Genomic DNA, 19,260 nt, shown 5'->3' with positions numbered 1-19,260 from the left:
TAGATGGTGTGTCCTAGGGAGCCATTAGGTTTTTTGTAGATTAGGACATCCAGAAAGGGAAGTTGGTTGTTTGCTTCTATTTCCATGGTGAATTGTATTTTGGGGTGTAGACTGTTGAGATGTGTGAGGAAGTTGTCCAGTTTTTCTTTTCCGTGTGGCCAAATCACGAAAGTGTCATCAACATATCTAAGCCAGAGTTTGGGTTTGTGTTCAGATTTGTCTAATGTGTGTTGGTTTCAAAATGTTCCATGTATAAGTTTGCAATGACAGGTGAGAGGGGTGATCCCATGGGTGCTCCTTCTATCTGTTTGTATCTTTGTCCATTATGGATGAAGTATGTGTTGGTTAGGCAGTGGTTGGTCAGGTCCAGGATGTGCTTGGGGGGGTTGTGTTTTTTCTGGATGGCTGTCAAGGCTTCTTTTATAGGCACTTGGGTGAAGAGGGATATGACATCGAAACTCACAAGTAGGTTGCTGGGTTGTATGTTTTGTTTCTTTATTGTTTCTATGAAGTGGAGTGAGTTTTGTACGTTTGTGGTGATGCTATTATTTCATGAAGAGAGGTGAGGCTCTGCCTCCCCTGCCCGCACGTCCCTGAAAGTCCTAAATACGAAAAATTATTATTTTTCTTTCAGCAGTACAATACATGAAGATAGAGGACCCACTGCTGCAGTAGCTATTGTTAATTTGAGGTCCAAAGCGTTTGCCAATCTACAAATCATTCTGAAATCTATCAATACCTATCTAGTAAACATTCATTCAGATTCCTCATGCCCATTTGCTGCACGTTATTTGGCCTGATGTGGGGAAAATAGGAGATGTGTTAGATATATTTGCTGCTTCAAGTTATTTGTGAAAATAACAAAGGTGGGATATAAATAAATAAACTATAACTCCTAGTATTAGAATAGACAAGGTAGAAGATGCTGCTTAAAACAAGTTGCTGCCAATGCTCACTCTTACCAACTGCCTTCTCAGTACTTGCTTCCTTTCTGCCTATAATTATCTCTGGTACAGAGATACTTGGAAGAACAAAGTTGTAGTTCCAATTATCAAAATAGCTATGGTGGAATTATTCTGCTGCTGCTGCTACAAAAAAACCTTATGTGCTTTGAGTTTGGACATATTTGGTCTTTGCCCGCTGACAGGTTTGTGGACTTATCCAATGAAAATATTACTGCCCGTCTTTCATCACAGAAATAGTACTATACAATGGTACCTTGGTACTCAATTGCTTTAAAACTCATCAAATTTGGTACTCAATGCACTTTGATGTGAAAAAAAATTCCCGGTATTCATCGGCTGTATGCATAAGCTATAATTTGACAGTGTCACTGCCTTATGACTCATTATATGATTCCTTTTGGGAAAAGTTTGTTTGATAATCAGTGTTTTTGGTACTCCTAGCATCTTTTGAAATCAATTAAAAATGAGTACCAAGGTACCGTGTATTTCAAAAAACACTAGATAGAAGCTCATAATCACCTCGACATTAAAGAGAAAATATACAAATCTTTATAATGACTTTTAAAAATTTCTTTAACGTGCATGTCTGTATCCTTAATTGCATGATTTATGGCAAATATCCTTTCACCATTGTTTATCTGAAGGCACGTTCTGACCTGATACTTTCAGCTCTGAAGTAGAAGTGTTGAATATCTATGACCGAAATCCTATTTATTACTTATTTATTAAACAAATTTATATAGCCACCCAACTCACACATAGGTGACTTCAGGTGGCCTACAACATTTAAAAATCCACTGCATAATAAAAACCCATAAAAATGCCCGCCCCATGCCACCCTCATGGCAGCAGCAACACAATCAAATCAACCACTTTATCAACTCTATCACTACTTGTGCTCCCAGGATCACTGATGAAACCATGTTTTTAGGGCCTTGTGAGTTCCATCCATGAAGTACTAATAATGTGCTCTGGAGGTTGTACAGTTCTTTTTGGTACAAAATGTGGAATTTCCCTTTAGTATTTATGGATTGAAACCAGGTCATTTAATAAACTATGCTCTCTATAGTACAGCGATGGCGAACCTTTTTTGGCTCGCGTGCCACAAGTGGGGAGAGCGTAGGGGGGTCGTGTGCGGACGTGCCGCACCCATAATGCAATGTGCGACCCCCCCAGTGTGCATGCGCGCACTACAGGCGCTCTCCCCCATTTGTACATGCTTTTTTCGCCCTCCCCAGGCTCCAGAGGCTTTATAGGAGCCTGGGGAGGGTGAAAAAAGCCTCCGCCGCTCCCCCGGAGGCCCTCTGGAGGCTTCAGGGACTGTCTGGAGGCTTCCCTGAACCCTTTGGAACGCTTAAAACAACCCTCCGAGCAAACTGGAAGTCACTTCCGGTTTGCTCGGAGGGTCGTTTTGAGCGCTCCAAAGGCTTCAGGGAGTGTCCGGAGGCTTCCCTGATGCCTTCAGAGCGCTCAAAACGACCCTCAGAGCAAACCGGAAGTGACTTCCGGTTTGCTCGGAGAGTCGTTTTAAGCGTTCCGAAGGCTTCAGGTACCGTCTGGAGGCTTCAGGGACCATCTGGAGGCTTCCCTGAAGCCTTCGGAACTCTTAAAATGACCCTCCGAGCAAACCGTATAGTATAGTATAATGGTTAAAATGTTGGGAGAGGCGCAAAGGGACCCATGTCCACCGTCAACTTTGAAAGCTAAAATGACACTAGGCCAATCATTCTCTCCCAGCCCATTCTCTCCTAGCTCAACCTACATCAACCTACGTCACAAGCTTGTTATGGGGAGTAGGAAGAGGCAATATTATTTTGTGTTATCTTAAACTCCTGAAAAATAGGGTATATATATGCCTCAAATAAGTAAATGTCCATTATCTGGTACATTGATTTATAATTTAAATTTCTAGGGTTGCCCAATTATCAATTCTCTATGGCTTACAGAGATTAACAACTGAAAAATAACACATTAAAACCACAAATAAAAGATTATGCTAGGTACAGGAGAGTGAACTTAGCACTTACATTATGCTCACCTTCTCTAAGAGGTATAAGCTCCATACTAGGCCAGGGTCTAGGCAAAGAGCCAGGTCTTCTAGAATCTTTTGAAGAACAGATATGGTGTATATCAGTGATGGCGAACCTATGGCACGCGTGCCACAGGTGGAACGCAGATCCATTTGTCAGGGCACGCAAGACGCTGCCCTGCCAGCTGGCCAGCGCACATGTGCGCGCTGGCCAGCTGAGTTCACCGTTTTTAAAAGCCATTTTTCGCCCTCCCCAGGCTCCAGAGGCTTTAAAGGAGCCTGTGGAGGGCGAAAAGAGCCCCCCCGCCCTCCCCGACCCTCCGAGCAAACCGGAGGTCACTCCGGACAGTCCCTGAAGCCTTCAAAACGCTTGAAACAACCCTCCGAGCAAACTGGAAGTGACTTCCGGTTTGCTCGGAGTGTCGTTTTAAGCGTTCTAAAGGCTTTAGGGAAGCCTCCGGACGATCCCTGAACCCTCCGGAGGGCCTCCGTGGGGGGGCGGGGGAGGCTCTTTTCACCCTCCCCAGGCTCCTATAAAGCCTCTGGAGCCTGGGGAGGGCGAAAAAAGCATGTAAAAATGGGGGGGGGGTCGTGCCTGTTGTGCATGCATGCGCACTGGGGGTCGCGCATTGCATTATGGGTGCAGCACGCTCGCACACGACCCCCCCTGCGCTCCTCCCACTTGTGGCACGTGAGCCAAAAAAGGTTCGCCATCGCTGGTGTATATAATATTCTAAATACATATGCTTGAGATGAGGAGGAGCTTCCTGGAGAAATGGCGGTCTGCCTCTGAGCTCCATAGATCTGCGGGGCTCTTTTAATGGAGCAGGGGTGCTGCCGGTCCCCTTTTCCACCATGAGGACCGGTTGTCCAGCAATCAACCACCCTGGATCTTTTTACAACCCAAGCGGGTCCCCCAGGGTGGTTTGACGACCAGGAAGAGCTTGGAGAACGGGCCGGTGATCAGCCGATGGGGAGACGCCGTCCTGAGACCTGAGGAGAGACGCCGTTTGAGACCTGAGGAGAGGCGTAAGGCTGGGAAATGGCGGCTGGAGTGTGCGGGGGCACGCTGGTGTTGGCGGAGCCGGAGTTGGAGGCTTGTGGCTTGGGACCAGGGCCTGAGGCAGCGGCGGGTGGAGAGGCTGGCTCTGGAGCGGCGGTAACCCAAGCGGCGGTGGCGATGGCTGGAAACGCCGAACGCCGAATCCCCCGGCCTGCTGCGAACCGCGAGAGGCGTTGGAATTCATGTAGGCCGAACGAGAAGGCTGGAAGCCGGCCGGGACTCTGGAGGCCGGCGAAGGCCGAGCGGGTAGGCCGAGCAGGAAGGCTGGAGGCCGGTGGGAACGGCGTTGGGGTTTGGAATGGTGGTTTGGGAGCCATGAACGAAGATGCAGGCCATGGCAGGAACTAAATGCCGAAGGCCTGGTAGGAAGAGGGCTGTGACTCAGGAGGCTGATCAGAGACCGGGGGGGCTTGTTGGTGACTGGCAGGAGGCTTCAACATCAGGCTTGGCAGAGGAGTTATCTACCTCCTGGTAGCTGCCTCCTTGACTGTTACCACCTACCCCCTGCTGACTATTTTACTAACAACCTGCCCCTGCTTACCATCTGTGTGCGCCCGGAGGATTACCTCCTTATCTTCTTTGACTTTACCGTTTGATTGACCATCTGCCCATTACCAACAATAGTCTATCTACCCCTCGCCATCCACCACTGACCACCCACTAGCCCCCACTTATCGATCATCATCCGACCAGCCTACCACCACCACCACCCCATCTAGGACTGGATAATTTTTCTCCTGCACTGGAGCCCTGGCTTTTTCAAACTAGACTGGACTATGGCATATTTGCCGGAACATCTTCAACACAGATTCTAGGCCCTGCCGAATTTTTTAATATCACATGTATTTAAGGGCAGACCTAATCCTACTGCGGGAGTCCCCCCTCTCGCAGGTGTGGCCCTCCGCCCTCTCGAGGGCCCACCTTGATGACGGATTTATTAATCTCGAGAGGTGGAGGAAGCGGAGACTTAGGGTTTTTTTAGCTAAATGTTTTTTAAAAATCTATAGGGGTTCTGGGGTTGGGGGGCGGGTGGGTCAGGTCAGGAGTGATGACAGAGCCAGGTCACTAGGTGTGGTCGTGAGCGGAAGGAGCGGTAGGGAGGAGGAGGGGGAGGATATTGTTCCAATACAGGGCTCTTTGATTCTAACGGTCGTAGGGAGGGGCAGATACGAGGACAGATCAAGAACTCGCAGTCGGTTGGGAGACCGTGGGTGCTGGTTACACCCGGTCGCTTGTACCAACCCCCGCGTTCTAGGTGGTCAGGAGCTGCAGACCCAGGGCCTGAGGCTGTTGTTATGCAATGCGAGGTCCGTTGTTAATAAGGCCCCCCTCATTTACGATCTAATTTTGGAGGGGGAGCCGGACCTCGCGGGAATAACGGAGACCTGGTTGGGCCACGAGGGAGGTTTACCCCTCGTGGAAATGTGCCCACCAGGCTACCAAGCATTTCACCAGCCCCGGGCCCAGGGAAGGGGCGGTGGGGTAGCAGCGATTATTCGGGAAGATTTAGAGCCGAGGGAGTCCACTGTGCCACAGACGTCCGGGTGTGAATCCCTTGTCGTGAAATGGGGCCCTGGGAGACAGTTGGGCCTGCTGATAGTATACCTGGCTCCTCGCTATACATCAGCGTCCCTGCCTGAACTCCTCGAGCTGATCACATCGGTGGCGGTTGAGACCCCCAAACTCTTAGTGATGGGGGATTTTAACCTGCCATCGGTGGGAGAAGTATCCGAGGTGGTTCGGGAGTTCATGGCTTCCATGACAGCCATGGACCTGACTCAATTGATCCAGGGCCCGACACACGAGGGAGGTCACACCTTGGACCTTGTTTTTGTTTCTGGCCAGTGGTTGAGTGATCTGGGAGGAGGGAATTTAATCATCACTCCCCTGTCATGGTCAGATCACTCACTCCTCCGACTTGACTTCCCTGGTGCTACCCTCCGCTGCGGGGAGGCGGAACCGGAAAACACTAGATGGTTCCGCCCCAGGCGCCTGATGGAACCAGATAGGTTCCAGATGGAGCTTGGGCCACCTCCTGTAGCCCTGACCCACCCTCGGGTAGAGGACCTGGTGGTCGCGTGGAACAATGCGACTACCGGGGCCTTGAACCGGGTGGCACCTTTGCGGCCTCTCCAGCGGCAACGATCCACCCTGGCCCCTTGGTTTACCGAGGAGCTAAGGGTGATGAAGCGCCGCAAGAGATGCCTAGAGAGTCGTTGGAGATCCTCCCGTTCCGAATTTGACCGAACACAGGTATGAGCCCATTTAAGGACGTACCTTGTGGCATTGAGAGCGGCCAAACGTCAATATTGTGCCGCTCTCATTGCATCCGCAGAGAACCGCCCTGCCGCCTTGTTTCCGGTGTCCCGCTCCCTCCTGTTTCAGAGGCTGCGGGAGGCCCCTTTACAGGGTAGGGCAGAGGAATTTGGGAAATATCTGCAGGATAAAATCGCTCAAATCCGGAAGGATTGGGTCCCTTTCAGTGGTCCAGTGGAGACGTCCGCGGCGAGTCTTGAGAGACCAGTCTGGGAGGAGTTTGACTTGGTTGCCATCGAGGATTTGGACAGAATGCGTGGACGACTGCGACCTACTACATGTTTACTGGACCCGTGCCCCTCCTGGCTTGTACTGGCAACCTGGGAGGTTACACGTGACTGGCTCCTGGACCTAGTGAACGCTTCGTTGGGTGAGGGGTCTCTTCCGGCCGCCTTGAAAGAGGCGGTGGTGAGACCCTTGCTCAAGAAGCCTTCCCTGGACCCTACGGAGCTGGCCAATTATCGTCCTGTCTCCAACCTTCCATTTTTGGCGAGGGTTGTAGAGAGTGTGGTGGCTTATCAGTTTCCACGACATCTGGAGGAGAATGATTATCTAGACCCGCGCCAGTCCGGCTTTCGCCCCGGGTACAGCACGGAGACGGCCTTGGTCGCGTTGGTGGATGATCTTTGGAGGGCCAGAGATAGGGGTTGTTCCTCTATCCTGGTCCTATTAGATCTCTCGGCGGCTTTTGATACCATCGACCATGGTATCCTGTTGCACCGACTGGAGGGGTTGTGGGTCCGGGGCACCGTTTTGCGGTGGTTTGGCTCCTACCTTTCCGGCCGGACGCAACGTGTGTTGGCAGGGGAGCAGAGGTCGACCCTAAGCCCCCTTACTTGTGGGGTGCCGCAGGGGTCGGTCCTCTCGCCACTCCTGTTCAACACATATATGAAGCCGCTGGGTGAGATCATTCGTGGTTTCGGGGTGGGATATCATCTGTACGCTGATGATACTCAGCTGTACATTTCCACCCCGAACCACCCCAAAGAGGCCGTCGAAGTGATGTCCCGGTGTGTGGAAGCCGTACGGGTCTGGATGGATGACAACCGACTCAAGCTCAACCCCTCCAAGACCGAGTGGCTGTGGGTTCCGGCCCCCCGGTTCAACCAGTTAATTCCATCTCTGGCCATCGGGGGCGTACTCCTTGCCCCCGTGGAGCGGGCGCGCAATTTGGGCGTCCTCCTGGATGCCCGGCTGTCCATGGATGACCATGTGATAGCCGTGGCAAGGGGGGCGTTCCACCAGGTTCGCCTGGTGTGCCAATTGTGCCCCCTATTGGACTGGGACGCCTTACGCACAGTCACTCATGCGCTGGTGACGTCTCGCCTGGACTACTGTAACGCTCTCTACATGGGGCTTCCCTTGAAATGCACTCGGAGACTACAGTTGGTCCAGAATGCGGCCGCGCGGGTGATTATGGGGAGTACAAGGTACTCCCATGTGACACCTCTCCTGCGCGAGCTGCACTGGCTTCCTGTGGTCTATCGGGTGCGTTTCAAGGTTCTGATAACGATCTTTAAAGCGCTCCATGGCACAGGACCTAGTTACTTGCGGGATCGTATCCTGCCCCATACATCCCTGCGACCAATTCGCTCGCACAGAGAGGGACTTCTCCAGGTGCCGTCCACCAGTGTCGGGGGGCGGCGCCTAGGAGCAGAGCCTTCTCTGTGGCGGGCCCAGCCCTGTGGAATGACCTCCCCCCGGATATTAGAACTACCTCTGACCTCCGCTCCTTCTGTGCAAAGCTCAAGACCCACCTTTTCCAAGTAGCTGGCCTGGCTCAACCATAGTTTGATCATATCGCTCCTGACGGGTTTTTAATTTTGTAATTTTATTTAGGGGATTTTAAATTGTGATCTTAATTGTTTCCATTTATCTGTCTACCTCCTCCATGTATACGTCTATATGTTTGTGTATGGACTGTCTATATCTGTATTCTATGTGTTTTTTATTGTACGCCGCCCCGAGTCCTTCGGGAGAGGGTGCGGCTAACAAATAAAATTTTATTATTATTATTTTATTATTCTTTTAATTTAGCACAGTCATAACTCTACAGACACATTCTTGTCATTTCTTTGGTAGCAGCAGAGAAAGTTTTCATTGCCTTTGTAGGGAAACTTTTTGAACTTCCAAGTCTAGCATATATCTCTGGGTTTTCCTGGCCTCCCATTCAAATAGCATATGTTCTGGCTTAGATATATTACACAGATAGTAAAATACATCAGTAAAGCAATAAATGCTTATATAAAATGCTGACAACACCCAATCAGTCAACTGAATTTTATTTTGACCTTTTTATCGACATTTACATATTGTAAATGGCAGACAATTTGACATATATTAAAATGAGGTTAAATATTCTTTATTGCATTAAATTGGACTACTTTTCTTATTTTAAATTGACTTCAAACACTTCCTTTTGGCAACATGTGGTGGTATCTACATTACCACTTAATGACAATTATTTACTGCATATAATAATATAGCCTTTCCATTTATACTAGTTATCATTTATGGTAGTACTTCTGTTAAAGAATGGGAAGGTATATTAAGAAAAATTAGGAAAAGTTAGAAAAGTTAGAAAAATAAATTATGGTTGCCTTGTCCTAAGTATTCTCTTTAGTATTCTCTAAATGCATAGCCAACAATCTGGGAATTTAAATTTAAAGTTTTGAAGGGTGCTGTGGATGGTAAAAGATGATCTATGCTGTCAAAATATGTCAAAGTTTAAAATCCACAATAATAATAATAAAAGGTATTTTTAAGATTGTATTAACTTCCAAAAAAGTAAAAAGTTGAACAATATTTTTTCTTATAAGTTAAACATAGAAATTCACTGAAAATATTATTTCATCTAATGTGATAAATCAATCTTTCTTCTGATCATATGCTTTTTCTTCAGTGACAGTTGGCTTAAGTGACATCAGGGGATCAACAAAAGGGAATGCTCGGAATGTCTTCACATATCTGAAGTAGCTGAAGATGAGGCATGCCCAAAATAAAGTCAATAGCAAAATGTTCCAACCGGCAATATGAATCCAATTTGGTCTGAAAAACAATATAATTTGTACTTTAAAAAAACTGATTAAGTGTGACAAAAGTAGCATATAAAGCACATAGTTTATTTATTAATATAATCAGAGCAATTAAAATATTAAAGGAGAGGAGACAGTAATTTTTCTGTACATTCATAAAAGTTGTTGTGTAATACCTACCATTTCCAGAAAGATAACTTAGTCTTTTACAATAAGAACAGTTAGATTTTGCTTCATCTATTGCCAGCTAAACCCAGAGAAGAAAGAAGTCGAAATCTCAACTTAACTGGAGATGAAATAGCAAACATGCTTAATTGCAAGAACTTTTCAATCAATGACAATGAATAGTCAACTAACTTCAAAGTACAGGTAGTCCTGCACAAACAAATTTGAACTAGTTTGAACTGCACAAACAAATTTTAACTAGTTTGAAGTTACTAGAGACATCCCCAGGGCTACTTGCAGCCTGAATTCAAAGTTCCAGTGGCTCTCCCTTCCCCCTCCCAAGTCACACATTTTGGGCACTTGGAAACTGGCCTGAATTTACAATGTCCTGCAGTCATACTACCATGATGTATGACTTTTTTGTTGGAAACCAGCATTTATTCCGACTTCTAGCAAAAAAAAAAAAAAACGCTTATTGTGGACAATGGATTTGCTTAACGAACACCATGTAAACTTAACAACTGCAGCCTTCACTTCATGACCACCACACTTGCCTAACTGCTGCAAAAAAGTTATACAATTGGGTGTGGTCTTATGATGACATGCCTAATGACCAGCATAATTTATAACCATAATTCCAGGCTCACGTATGATCATAATTGGATGACTACCTACTGTATATCATGTTTTATGAATAATACCAACCAAGGTTTTTCTCCTCCACTCTACCTCAAAACCTATCTTCTAATAGACATATCTGTTTCTGGTTCCCTTGGTAATATTGGATCAGAAAACTAGTGACTATATATGCTGCTAGATTTCACCCAAAATATTAAGAAAGCATTATCTATAGCCAAGTTCTATAATATAAACATACAACTTGAAAAAGTAATTTCAATTATTTCCAGGCTATAATATCCAGATAAAAAAGTCCAGATTAGTGGTTTATAGACATTTCAGAATTTCTTTTATCATTTCCAATTGATACCATCCTAGCATAATCCCATATCCCTTTAAAAACCTCTGGATTACAATCCTTTCTAGAGATATTCAGATCTAAAATGCCTTCTCAAGACAAATCCTGCATATCCCCTAATGTTAACTCTGCCATCATACTATACCAGATCAGGAGATGCTATTATAGGATTGAAAAGAATTAACTATTAACATTAAACATTCCTTGATTTATCCATCTTTCAGTATTAAATAGGCAACCATCTTCCTGAACAGCTTGCTGAATTCTACAAAAAGCTGTTCTCTGCATAACATAATAAATGATCATTAACCTGACACATCTATGTTAGGAAATCAATGAGAACAGGTCAGCCTTTTCAGCCATTTTGTACCTGCTTCAAAAGACTTCAAAAGAAAAATGAATTTATCAGGAAGTTCAATTTTATTTCTTGGAACTTGAATTCGGATTTTTAAAAAACCCTTAAACATGTACTACACTTAAATACTAAGCAAGTTGTTTCTGTTATCAAAATGGCAGGGAATGGTCAAGGAACATCACTGTTAATTTTTCATGCACTTAAGTTTAATATAGTTGTGATAGCCTGTGTTCTAGAAGTTTATTTCTATCTGATCTTGTTTCCAATTTTTGTCTCATTTAACTGAAAATTGAAGAATGAAATTTATTCCTAGGACCTGTAATATGATATAAATGCATCTGAAATACATTTTTCCACGACACGTGTTAGGAAAAGTACATACTAGTATCATAGATGTCTTTTTTATGTATTGAATCATTAGATACCAACTCAGCTGTCCTGTCCTGTGTATTATATAATTTTTAACCTACAGCATATTGAAGTGAATTAAACTGGCAATACTTAATATAATACTAGCGATTTCTGTTTGTAAAGTGGTGATAGTTACATCCTGAAGGTATCATTCTTAGGAACTATGTAAGCTTTTGCAAGACACCTAGGAAGACGTATTCATTAATCAATGTATCAAAATATATGAATGTATCAATGTATTTAACTTGTTTTATATTTACATACAAAGAAGTCTTATTAATTTCCTCTAATGTTTTCCTTTATAAGCATGCATGCTGAAATTGTAGCGGTAGGTTCTACCCCAAAAGTTCCAGAAAATTTATTGCAGGACCATAGCTTCCCTATATCTGTACCTGTTCAGTGACAAGAGACCAAAGTTATTTCATTCCCCCCCTCCCCCAAATTTCATTGGTAATAAAATTAGCTAAAGCCCATTGGCAATTACCTTTCAATAATACCATAGGTCTGGACAGCAAAATATGTAGACAAATTACAAAAACTGAAACAGAAAATAAATGTATTAATATTTTTATAATATTGTCCTTGTGTTAAATTATAGTAAAAAAATAAAATAAATGGAACTATAACAATTCTAAACAATATATAACCCAGGTGATAGAGGTATTTTATTTATTTGCTAACTCCTGTACTTTCTAAATTACTATCAATTTTTAGTTGAAATCAAATGTACCTAAATAGATAGTCTCCGACGTACAACAGTTTAGGGACTGTTTGAAGTTACAAAGATACTGAAAAAAGCACTGACCATTTTTCACACTTGGCTACTGATTCACATTTATGATGGTTGCAGTGTCCTGGGATCACATATGATCACCTGACAAGCAAAGTCAATGGGGAAGCCAGATTCTCTTAACAATTATTACTAACTTAACAACTTCAGTGATTTACTTAACAACTGTGGTAAGAAAGGTCGTAAAATAAAGCACAATTCACTTAACTGTCTCACTCAACAACAGAAACTTTGGACTCAATTGTTGTAAGTCAAGGACTATTTGTATACAAATATGTAGCGATTTTAAAACTAGTGTTCATGCAGTAATTTGCAGTGTTTCCTCTGCAAATTAATGCACAAATTGGATAGAACAGCCATAATTAAATGCTGATTTAAAAATGAATTTAAATATTTCCCCATATACTGTAGGCTGGGTAATTCTGGGAGTTAAAGCCCTTATATCTAAAAGTTCACAAGGTTGAGAAACACTGATCTAGAATGTTCCCATGCATTACAAAGTATGGATGGACCATAAAATATTGTTATTTTAAGTTAAAACATTGTTAAGTCTTGTAGAATAAAATATACAATTGTACGCAAATATAAGAACAGTTGTCATAATATACCAGGAAGATTATGTCTAAAATGCAGACAAAATAGAGGACAGACAAAGGAGCTCTCAATATGGTGGTTTATTAGTATACTATTCACTATTATATGTTAATAATATTGAATGCTGCCCAAGTTTGAAATGAGCTGGAGGTGGGATAACAAGTTGAAATCAAATCCAGGCAAGATAAAAGTACAATTGTAAATATAGGAACTAAATTGCAAGTTGAGTTAAAAGACATATCAAAATTCAGGAGTATCTTAACAAACTGGAATAATGAGTAAAACCAACAAGTTGAATATCAACTAAATAGCCTGGGGTAGGGAAAATAAAAGGTATTAATATAAAACAAGGAAGACAATAGTGGGATGCAGTGCATGCAAATATAAGAGTGTTGCATGCAGTATGGAAATTCTCATCTAGAAATTCAGTGAATATCTTTGCAGTGTCTCATATAAATGTGAATAACACGAAATAATAAGTTTTGTTCAACAAGCTGAAATTTGGGCCCTCTGATCTCTGTTCTGCACTGGTCAGACTACACTGAAAATCAATGAATATCTGCTGTATCTGATATAAATGTGAATAACACAAAATAATTAGTTTTGTCCAACAAGCTGTGTTCAAATCTCAGCAACAGGTTTTAGTAAGGATATAGCAGAGCAAAGCAAGCAAGATGCTGAAGGACCAGGAAGGAATAACCACCCCCCCCCCCATACACACAGACACAAAAATTGGAGGTGTTGGGTATGTTGGAGAAGACAAGACAACAAAGAGACACTGTTGCTTTCTCCAAATATCCAAATAGCTGCTACTAGAATGGAGTTTTTCCAGCAGTGTTCTGTGAGAATGTGAGTGGATTTTGCAGGATTAAGACTAGGAGAAGACGGGAACTTTCTCCCAAAGGAATAATTTTTTCCCTTTAGACTTTAAGGGGATATTTTGTAAATGGCAGAGGATTTTTTTTACCTTAGTCTATGGTATTTTTCTTTGCCTTTAGTAACTGGGGGGGGGGGGGGATCACACTTCTTCATTGGAAAAAGGTGAAAATAAGGAAAAAAATAAATGGCTTGCCTTGCAAAGAATTTTTCCTCAGTCCATTACTGACAGACTCCCCATCCCCTTACTCACTAGGATATATTATAGAGGATTTAAACTTCCATGCACTATAATTACCCCTCCTCTGCTCTTTCAGTGTTAGATCTAAGTGAAATTGTGATGTTTGTTGGGAAGAGGGGAATAAGTCACCATTTGAATAGATATGGATATGGAGATATAGATATATAGATCAGATATACAGTACTATAAGGATACACATAAATATTGGTATACTCCACAGTCCAGACTATTGGAGTGTATGTTATCCCAAATTGATAAATGAATGTCAATATGAAGGCCAAAAGGAACAATAAGATTACCTGCAGTTCACAACAACTGGTAACAACTGAGTAGTTCAGAAAGTAAGGTTGGTTAGGAAAACTTTAAATTAAATCCTTTGTAATGAAATAAAAACTCTGAAATAAGGACTTCAGATTAAAAACCTGTGTGCTGCAGTCACTGGGAGTGTTACTGAAAAGGAGCCATTTAAATCACTCTTGGAAAAATGCAAAGAACTCTGGCTCATAGTTCAGAGCTTTGTTATCTCTACAGTACATTAATGTTTTGATTTTTGGAAATAAAGATGATCTTGATAGAAAGATAAATGTGATTCCATAAGCATAATAGAGATCTGGTTAACTTCTTATGACTGGAATATATCAGTTGAATGATGCCACTTATTTTTTTTTGCAAATAGAAGCATTAGAGAGTTCCCTATATATTAAAAATCCATTGCTGATCAGACATTCAAATAAATGAGCTTGGCAATGTTAGAGAGATCATCTGAATTGAAGTTAATGGGGAAAAAATGAAAGCAATGTTTTTGTGCCTATCTACTATCTACTATCTACTATAGTTCTCCCTGGAATGGATAAGATTTGTTTCCCAAAAACAATTGGGAAATGCTTTAAAAAACCATGAAGTTATAGTGATAGCAGATTGAATTACCCCAGCAGTATCTATTGGGAAACAAACTCTGCAAACATTATCTTTTCTGAAACTTCCTGACTTTTTTGCTGATATTCCTTCTGTTCAGAGAGTAACAGAGAGAAACAAAAAAGGATCTTCTATCCTTGATTCATATTAATCAGCAGAGAACACCTAGAGAGAAAGTGGCAGAGATGGCCACAGGATTGAGGGCTTTCATAAAAATTACAAAAGCACTGTTGTGCCACATGCCCCACCCTTTGGTTCCTGTTGATGATGTCATGATGACACACGTGCAAAAGGGATAGAACGTGTGTCACAGTGGCTCAAGTACTATTTTTATTGTTTGTTATTCTATTAACTGCTGTTCTCCAGCACACTCAAATGCTGCAATTCTTAATTTCACAGAAATTAAAACTGAACATAATGCAACACACATATTGGACTTCAAAATCTGATTTTTTAAATATTCAGAGCAATAGCAAATAGAATCCTAAGGCAAGAGACACACAAAACATTTAATGGAGGATCTGCAGCAAAAAAGAAAATTGTGTCAGGTCACAAAGGAAGAGATATGGATAGACAGCCTGGTCTTGGAGAATTGCTGCCAGAAAAGTGACACCTCAGAATGTCCTGTTTCTAAGAATTGCAGTAATTCCTCTAAATATGTTCAAAATGAACAGAAAAGGAAAAAAAAGTATAACTACATCTCTGTGAAAAAAACAAACAAAATACTAGCGGATTAAAAATGTTTAAGCTTGCTAAAAAATTGATATATTCCAAGAGTCATAAAGAGCAGGTTGAAAAGTAGGAATAAAGCTTGATAGATATATAGTTAGAGAACAGCTTTGCACTGTGAGTTTAAATTCCAAGGACTAAATGAAGACAGTTTAGATACAGTTTGAGAAAAGATGGAAAAAGTATAAGGAAAGCAAATTTGACAACAATTCGATGACAACGTGTAGATACCCTGTAAAAAGTGAATTAATAAAATAGTAATTTCACATTAAACATTGTGGAAGCATTCTGTGTAATATGCATAATAATAACCTTCCTTTGAAGTCACAAAATAATGAATATCTATCAGATTCAAAACAAATTTGAAAAGCTAACCTGAAATTTGGATCCAGTATTATCAGCTTGAACATATAAGTACTGGTATACTGAGGCCAACTTAAAAAGTTCAAACCAGAACTATTTAAGATCTCATATTTTCCATCCAGTTTCCTTAATTGTTCTGATCTTTTTTTAAAACAGGACCTGTAATTCTGAAAAGAAAAATAGATGTGTTCATTTATTCAATAACATAACTTTAGATTATGAAATACAAGTATTTAGATTGTGTCCATTCTACTTTATGATACAAATAAACACACAGAAAATAAATACATCTTCAGAATTATTATTCTTGTGCCATATCCATCATCGGATGTTGGTGATCCTATTTTTATCAACATTTTCAGAATTACTTATTTTAATTATAAAGGTCGTAAGAGAATCCACAACTCTTCTCCATAATCTTCCTGAATGCAATGGCTACCTGCAACAATACAGGGAAAATATCCTGGAAACCATCTAAATCAGTGGTGGGTTTCAAATTTTTTTAGAACCTCTTCTGTAGGTGTGGCCTGTTTTGTGGGAGTGGCTTGCCCTCCATGTGAACGGGTGGGAGTGGCTTGCCAGCCATGTGAGTGGGTGGGCGTGGGCAACTTGTAAAATATGGTGAAACTCACTTAACAACGTTCTTGCTTAGCAACCAAAATGTTGGCTCAGAAACTCTGGCATTTGAAGCACGCAAGTCTTGAAGCTGTCAAGTTACAAGACCCTTGCACCCCTAACCCTTTAGAAAAAAAACCCCAGGGGTGTTCAAACTTGACAGCTTTAAAACTTGTGGACTTCAACTTCCAGAATTCCTCCTCCAGTCATGTTGGCTCAGGAACTCTGGCATTGAAGTGTGCAAGTCTTAAAGCTGCCAAGTTACAAGACCCTTGCACCCCTAACCCTTTAGAAAAAAACCCCCAGGGGTATTCAAACTTGACAGCTTTAAAACTTTAAGGCTAAGATAGGACTCTTAGAGGTGGGCGGGGTGATTGGTGAGCCAGCCAATCAGTGAGCGGTGGGCGGGGCAAGCGTGGTGCGGACGGGCGGGGGGAGGGAGCTGGAACTGGTTCTAAACGGCACAGTAGATTTGTGGAACCTCTTCTGTAGAAGAGGTTAGAACTGGCAGGAACCCACCCCTGAGCTAGATCCATGAGATCTCTAAGGTGACTATCCTAACATCATGGAACTCCCAGATGGCAATAACACTCACCTGAACAAAGAAGTGTTTTGACTATAGCAAAGTACACACTGTCATGTTCTCCACGTCTAGTTCCCCCACCAACAACTCCAAAACAAAGATAATTCTAATGTATCTTTACTTAAATAAGCCCAGTAACCAGGTTTATCAGCACAGGAAGTGGTCCTGCCAGGAAGAAGAGTAAATTATTCTTAAGCAGGGTCCACATCCTGTCTGTACAGCCCAGCTTAACATATAGACATTAACATCTGGTCAGTTCCAAAATAAGACTCCTGGACACAAGTAACCTGTCTCAGAAAATTATTGTCACCCCCTTCTTTTTCTTTAATACTGAGGCTGATGAAGAAGCCAAATGCTATATCCTTGCTCGAGATTGATAACTCACCCACCATAGGTGACTGATGAAGCTGGCATTTACTGGCACCAACTTGAGTTAACTAGTCCTCTAACTTCCTAGATCTAGGAATGAAACTGTAGAAACAGAAGTATAGACCAACCCTAAGCTGCAAGATTTTTAAAAATCTGAAGTGATTTGCCCAACATTTCCCACCATGTCTCTTCTTTCTATGATAGTCATGATTGGCTTACCTCCATCTCCATCCACTGAACTTAAAGAGGCAACAACTGGTATGTAACTATCAACCACAGAGTTTCCTGCAAAGCCATGACTTCCCTATAACATTATTCCTATCGTAACCACAATCAAGACTTACAAGAAGACCTCTCCTAAGGAAGCCAACATTTGACAAGCTGCTTTAACTAACCTATTAAAATTTCTGAAAAACGATGGTCCAAGCATCGTAAACCAACTAGATATATGAAATCCACATTCCTACTGTACAATAGGAATAGTTAAACCAACTAGAAAATCACGTCTGCATTCCTACCCTAAGATATATTGTCAGAGCCAATATATTTCCTCATCTCTCCCATACTTCCATATTCTCATGTCAGGGGAGTTCTCCTTCACTTTTGCTTCTCACTCAGGAGTATAATCACTGCAAAGATCCTGATTGTTCCAAAAGCATAAAACAGCAGACAGATTAACAACAAAATGTCCTCCAATATGGTTGCACTCTTGAGTTACATTGTTTGGCTGTCATCTAGAAAAACACTTATAGTAACAAAAACAACTCAGAAATCAATAATGAAATTAGAAGTAATATATAACAGTTGGATGTTTTATTTTAAATAAAGATTAATAACTAAATAGTATTAGATATATATATATTTAAAGACTGATTTTACTTATATAATTACTTATATGTTGATGCTTACATGAGGTCCCCATATTTCATCTACATCTTCAATTGTTTCAAATGATTTATTATATAATTTAAGCATCTGATTCCAAGTCTGTGCAGTATTTAAACAACGGATCTGTTAAAAACATAAGCACCCAAAACTCAGCCAAGAAAAGTATTCTAAGAATAGATAGACTCTATGAAGTTCTGGTAACCATATATATTTAGAATATTATTCTATTCTCTAAGGATTATTTGATTTTTGTTACAGGTAGTCCTCACTTAACAACCATTTGTTCAACAATTATATTAATAATAAAATAATTAACAGAAAAAAGTAAACACATAAAAGTAATAAAAATTGTGAATAAAAGAAAGACAAGGTTGAAATTCCAAAAGAGATTAAACTAAAGGAAATATATTTTCTTACATAAAATATAAGAAAAATCTTAATGTCTGCGATAACCACAATGGTGTGATCTCTGACCTTGAGCCAGATCTCTTGGAGTGCAAAGTCAAGTAGGACTCTTACCATGCATCTCCAAAAATAGAACTCTAGCCTGATTTTCATGCATGTGCCTAATATAAATCCCACCCCCAAAATTAGCCACGCCCATCATTTGGTTGTATGAGGTGGGATGAGTCACAGGCTTAAAAATCAAGTTAGGGCAGGGATGGGGGGTAGAGCTGCCCTACACACCTTGCACCCACTTATCTAAGGACAGAGGTGGTATTCAGCAGCTTCTGACCAATTCTGGAGGACCCGTAGCAGAAATTTTATGTATTTTATGTAGAACCGGTATATACCACCTCTGACTGCCCCCATCTATTCTCTGCCTCCTGAGTCCCAGCTGATCGGGAGGGAATGAGGATTTTGCAGTAACCTTCCCCTGGAGTGGGGTGGGAATAGAGATTTTACAGTACCCTTCACTTGCCACGCCCACCAAGCCATGCCACACCCCACCAAGCCAAGCCCACAGAACTGGTAGTAAAAA

At 41.9% G+C, this 19,260-nt stretch overlaps 1 protein-coding gene and 1 long non-coding RNA gene across 7 annotated transcripts in view; both read right to left on the bottom strand.

Moving 5' to 3' along the window:
- The window catches only part of LOC309388140, a 432,191-nt gene extending 424,803 nt beyond the window's left edge, over positions 1-7,388 (bottom strand). The window contains exon 1 of the long non-coding RNA XR_014174728.1: positions 7,148-7,388. This is a non-coding gene — a long non-coding RNA (uncharacterized lncRNA). The remainder of the gene's footprint in view (positions 1-7,147) is intronic.
- Positions 7,389-8,491: 1,103 nt separating this feature from the next.
- CATSPERE (catsper channel auxiliary subunit epsilon) overlaps positions 8,492-19,260 on the bottom strand; it is a 108,150-nt gene continuing 97,381 nt past the window's right edge. For 3 of the 6 annotated variants that reach the window (XM_081945184.1, XM_081945186.1, XM_081945188.1), the window contains 4 exons: positions 18,300-18,401; positions 15,836-15,990; positions 11,800-11,853; positions 8,492-9,421 (listed from right to left, as the gene is read on the bottom strand). In XM_081945184.1, coding sequence (XP_081801310.1) covers positions 9,241-9,421; positions 11,800-11,853; positions 15,836-15,990; positions 18,300-18,401 — 492 coding nt within the window. In that variant the 3' untranslated portion in view covers positions 8,492-9,240. The remainder of the gene's footprint in view (positions 9,422-11,799; positions 11,854-15,835; positions 15,991-18,299; positions 18,402-19,260) is intronic. The other 3 variants (XM_081945185.1, XM_081945189.1, XM_081945187.1) reach the window with 3 other exon arrangements.

This window comes from Natrix helvetica (assembly GCF_964273705.1).
Source record: "Natrix helvetica genome assembly, chromosome: 2".
NCBI classification, from domain to species: domain Eukaryota; kingdom Metazoa; phylum Chordata; class Lepidosauria; order Squamata; family Natricidae; genus Natrix; species Natrix helvetica.
The sequence above is the reverse complement of the archived record's forward strand: the minus strand, read 5'-3'. Positions and strand labels throughout refer to the sequence as shown.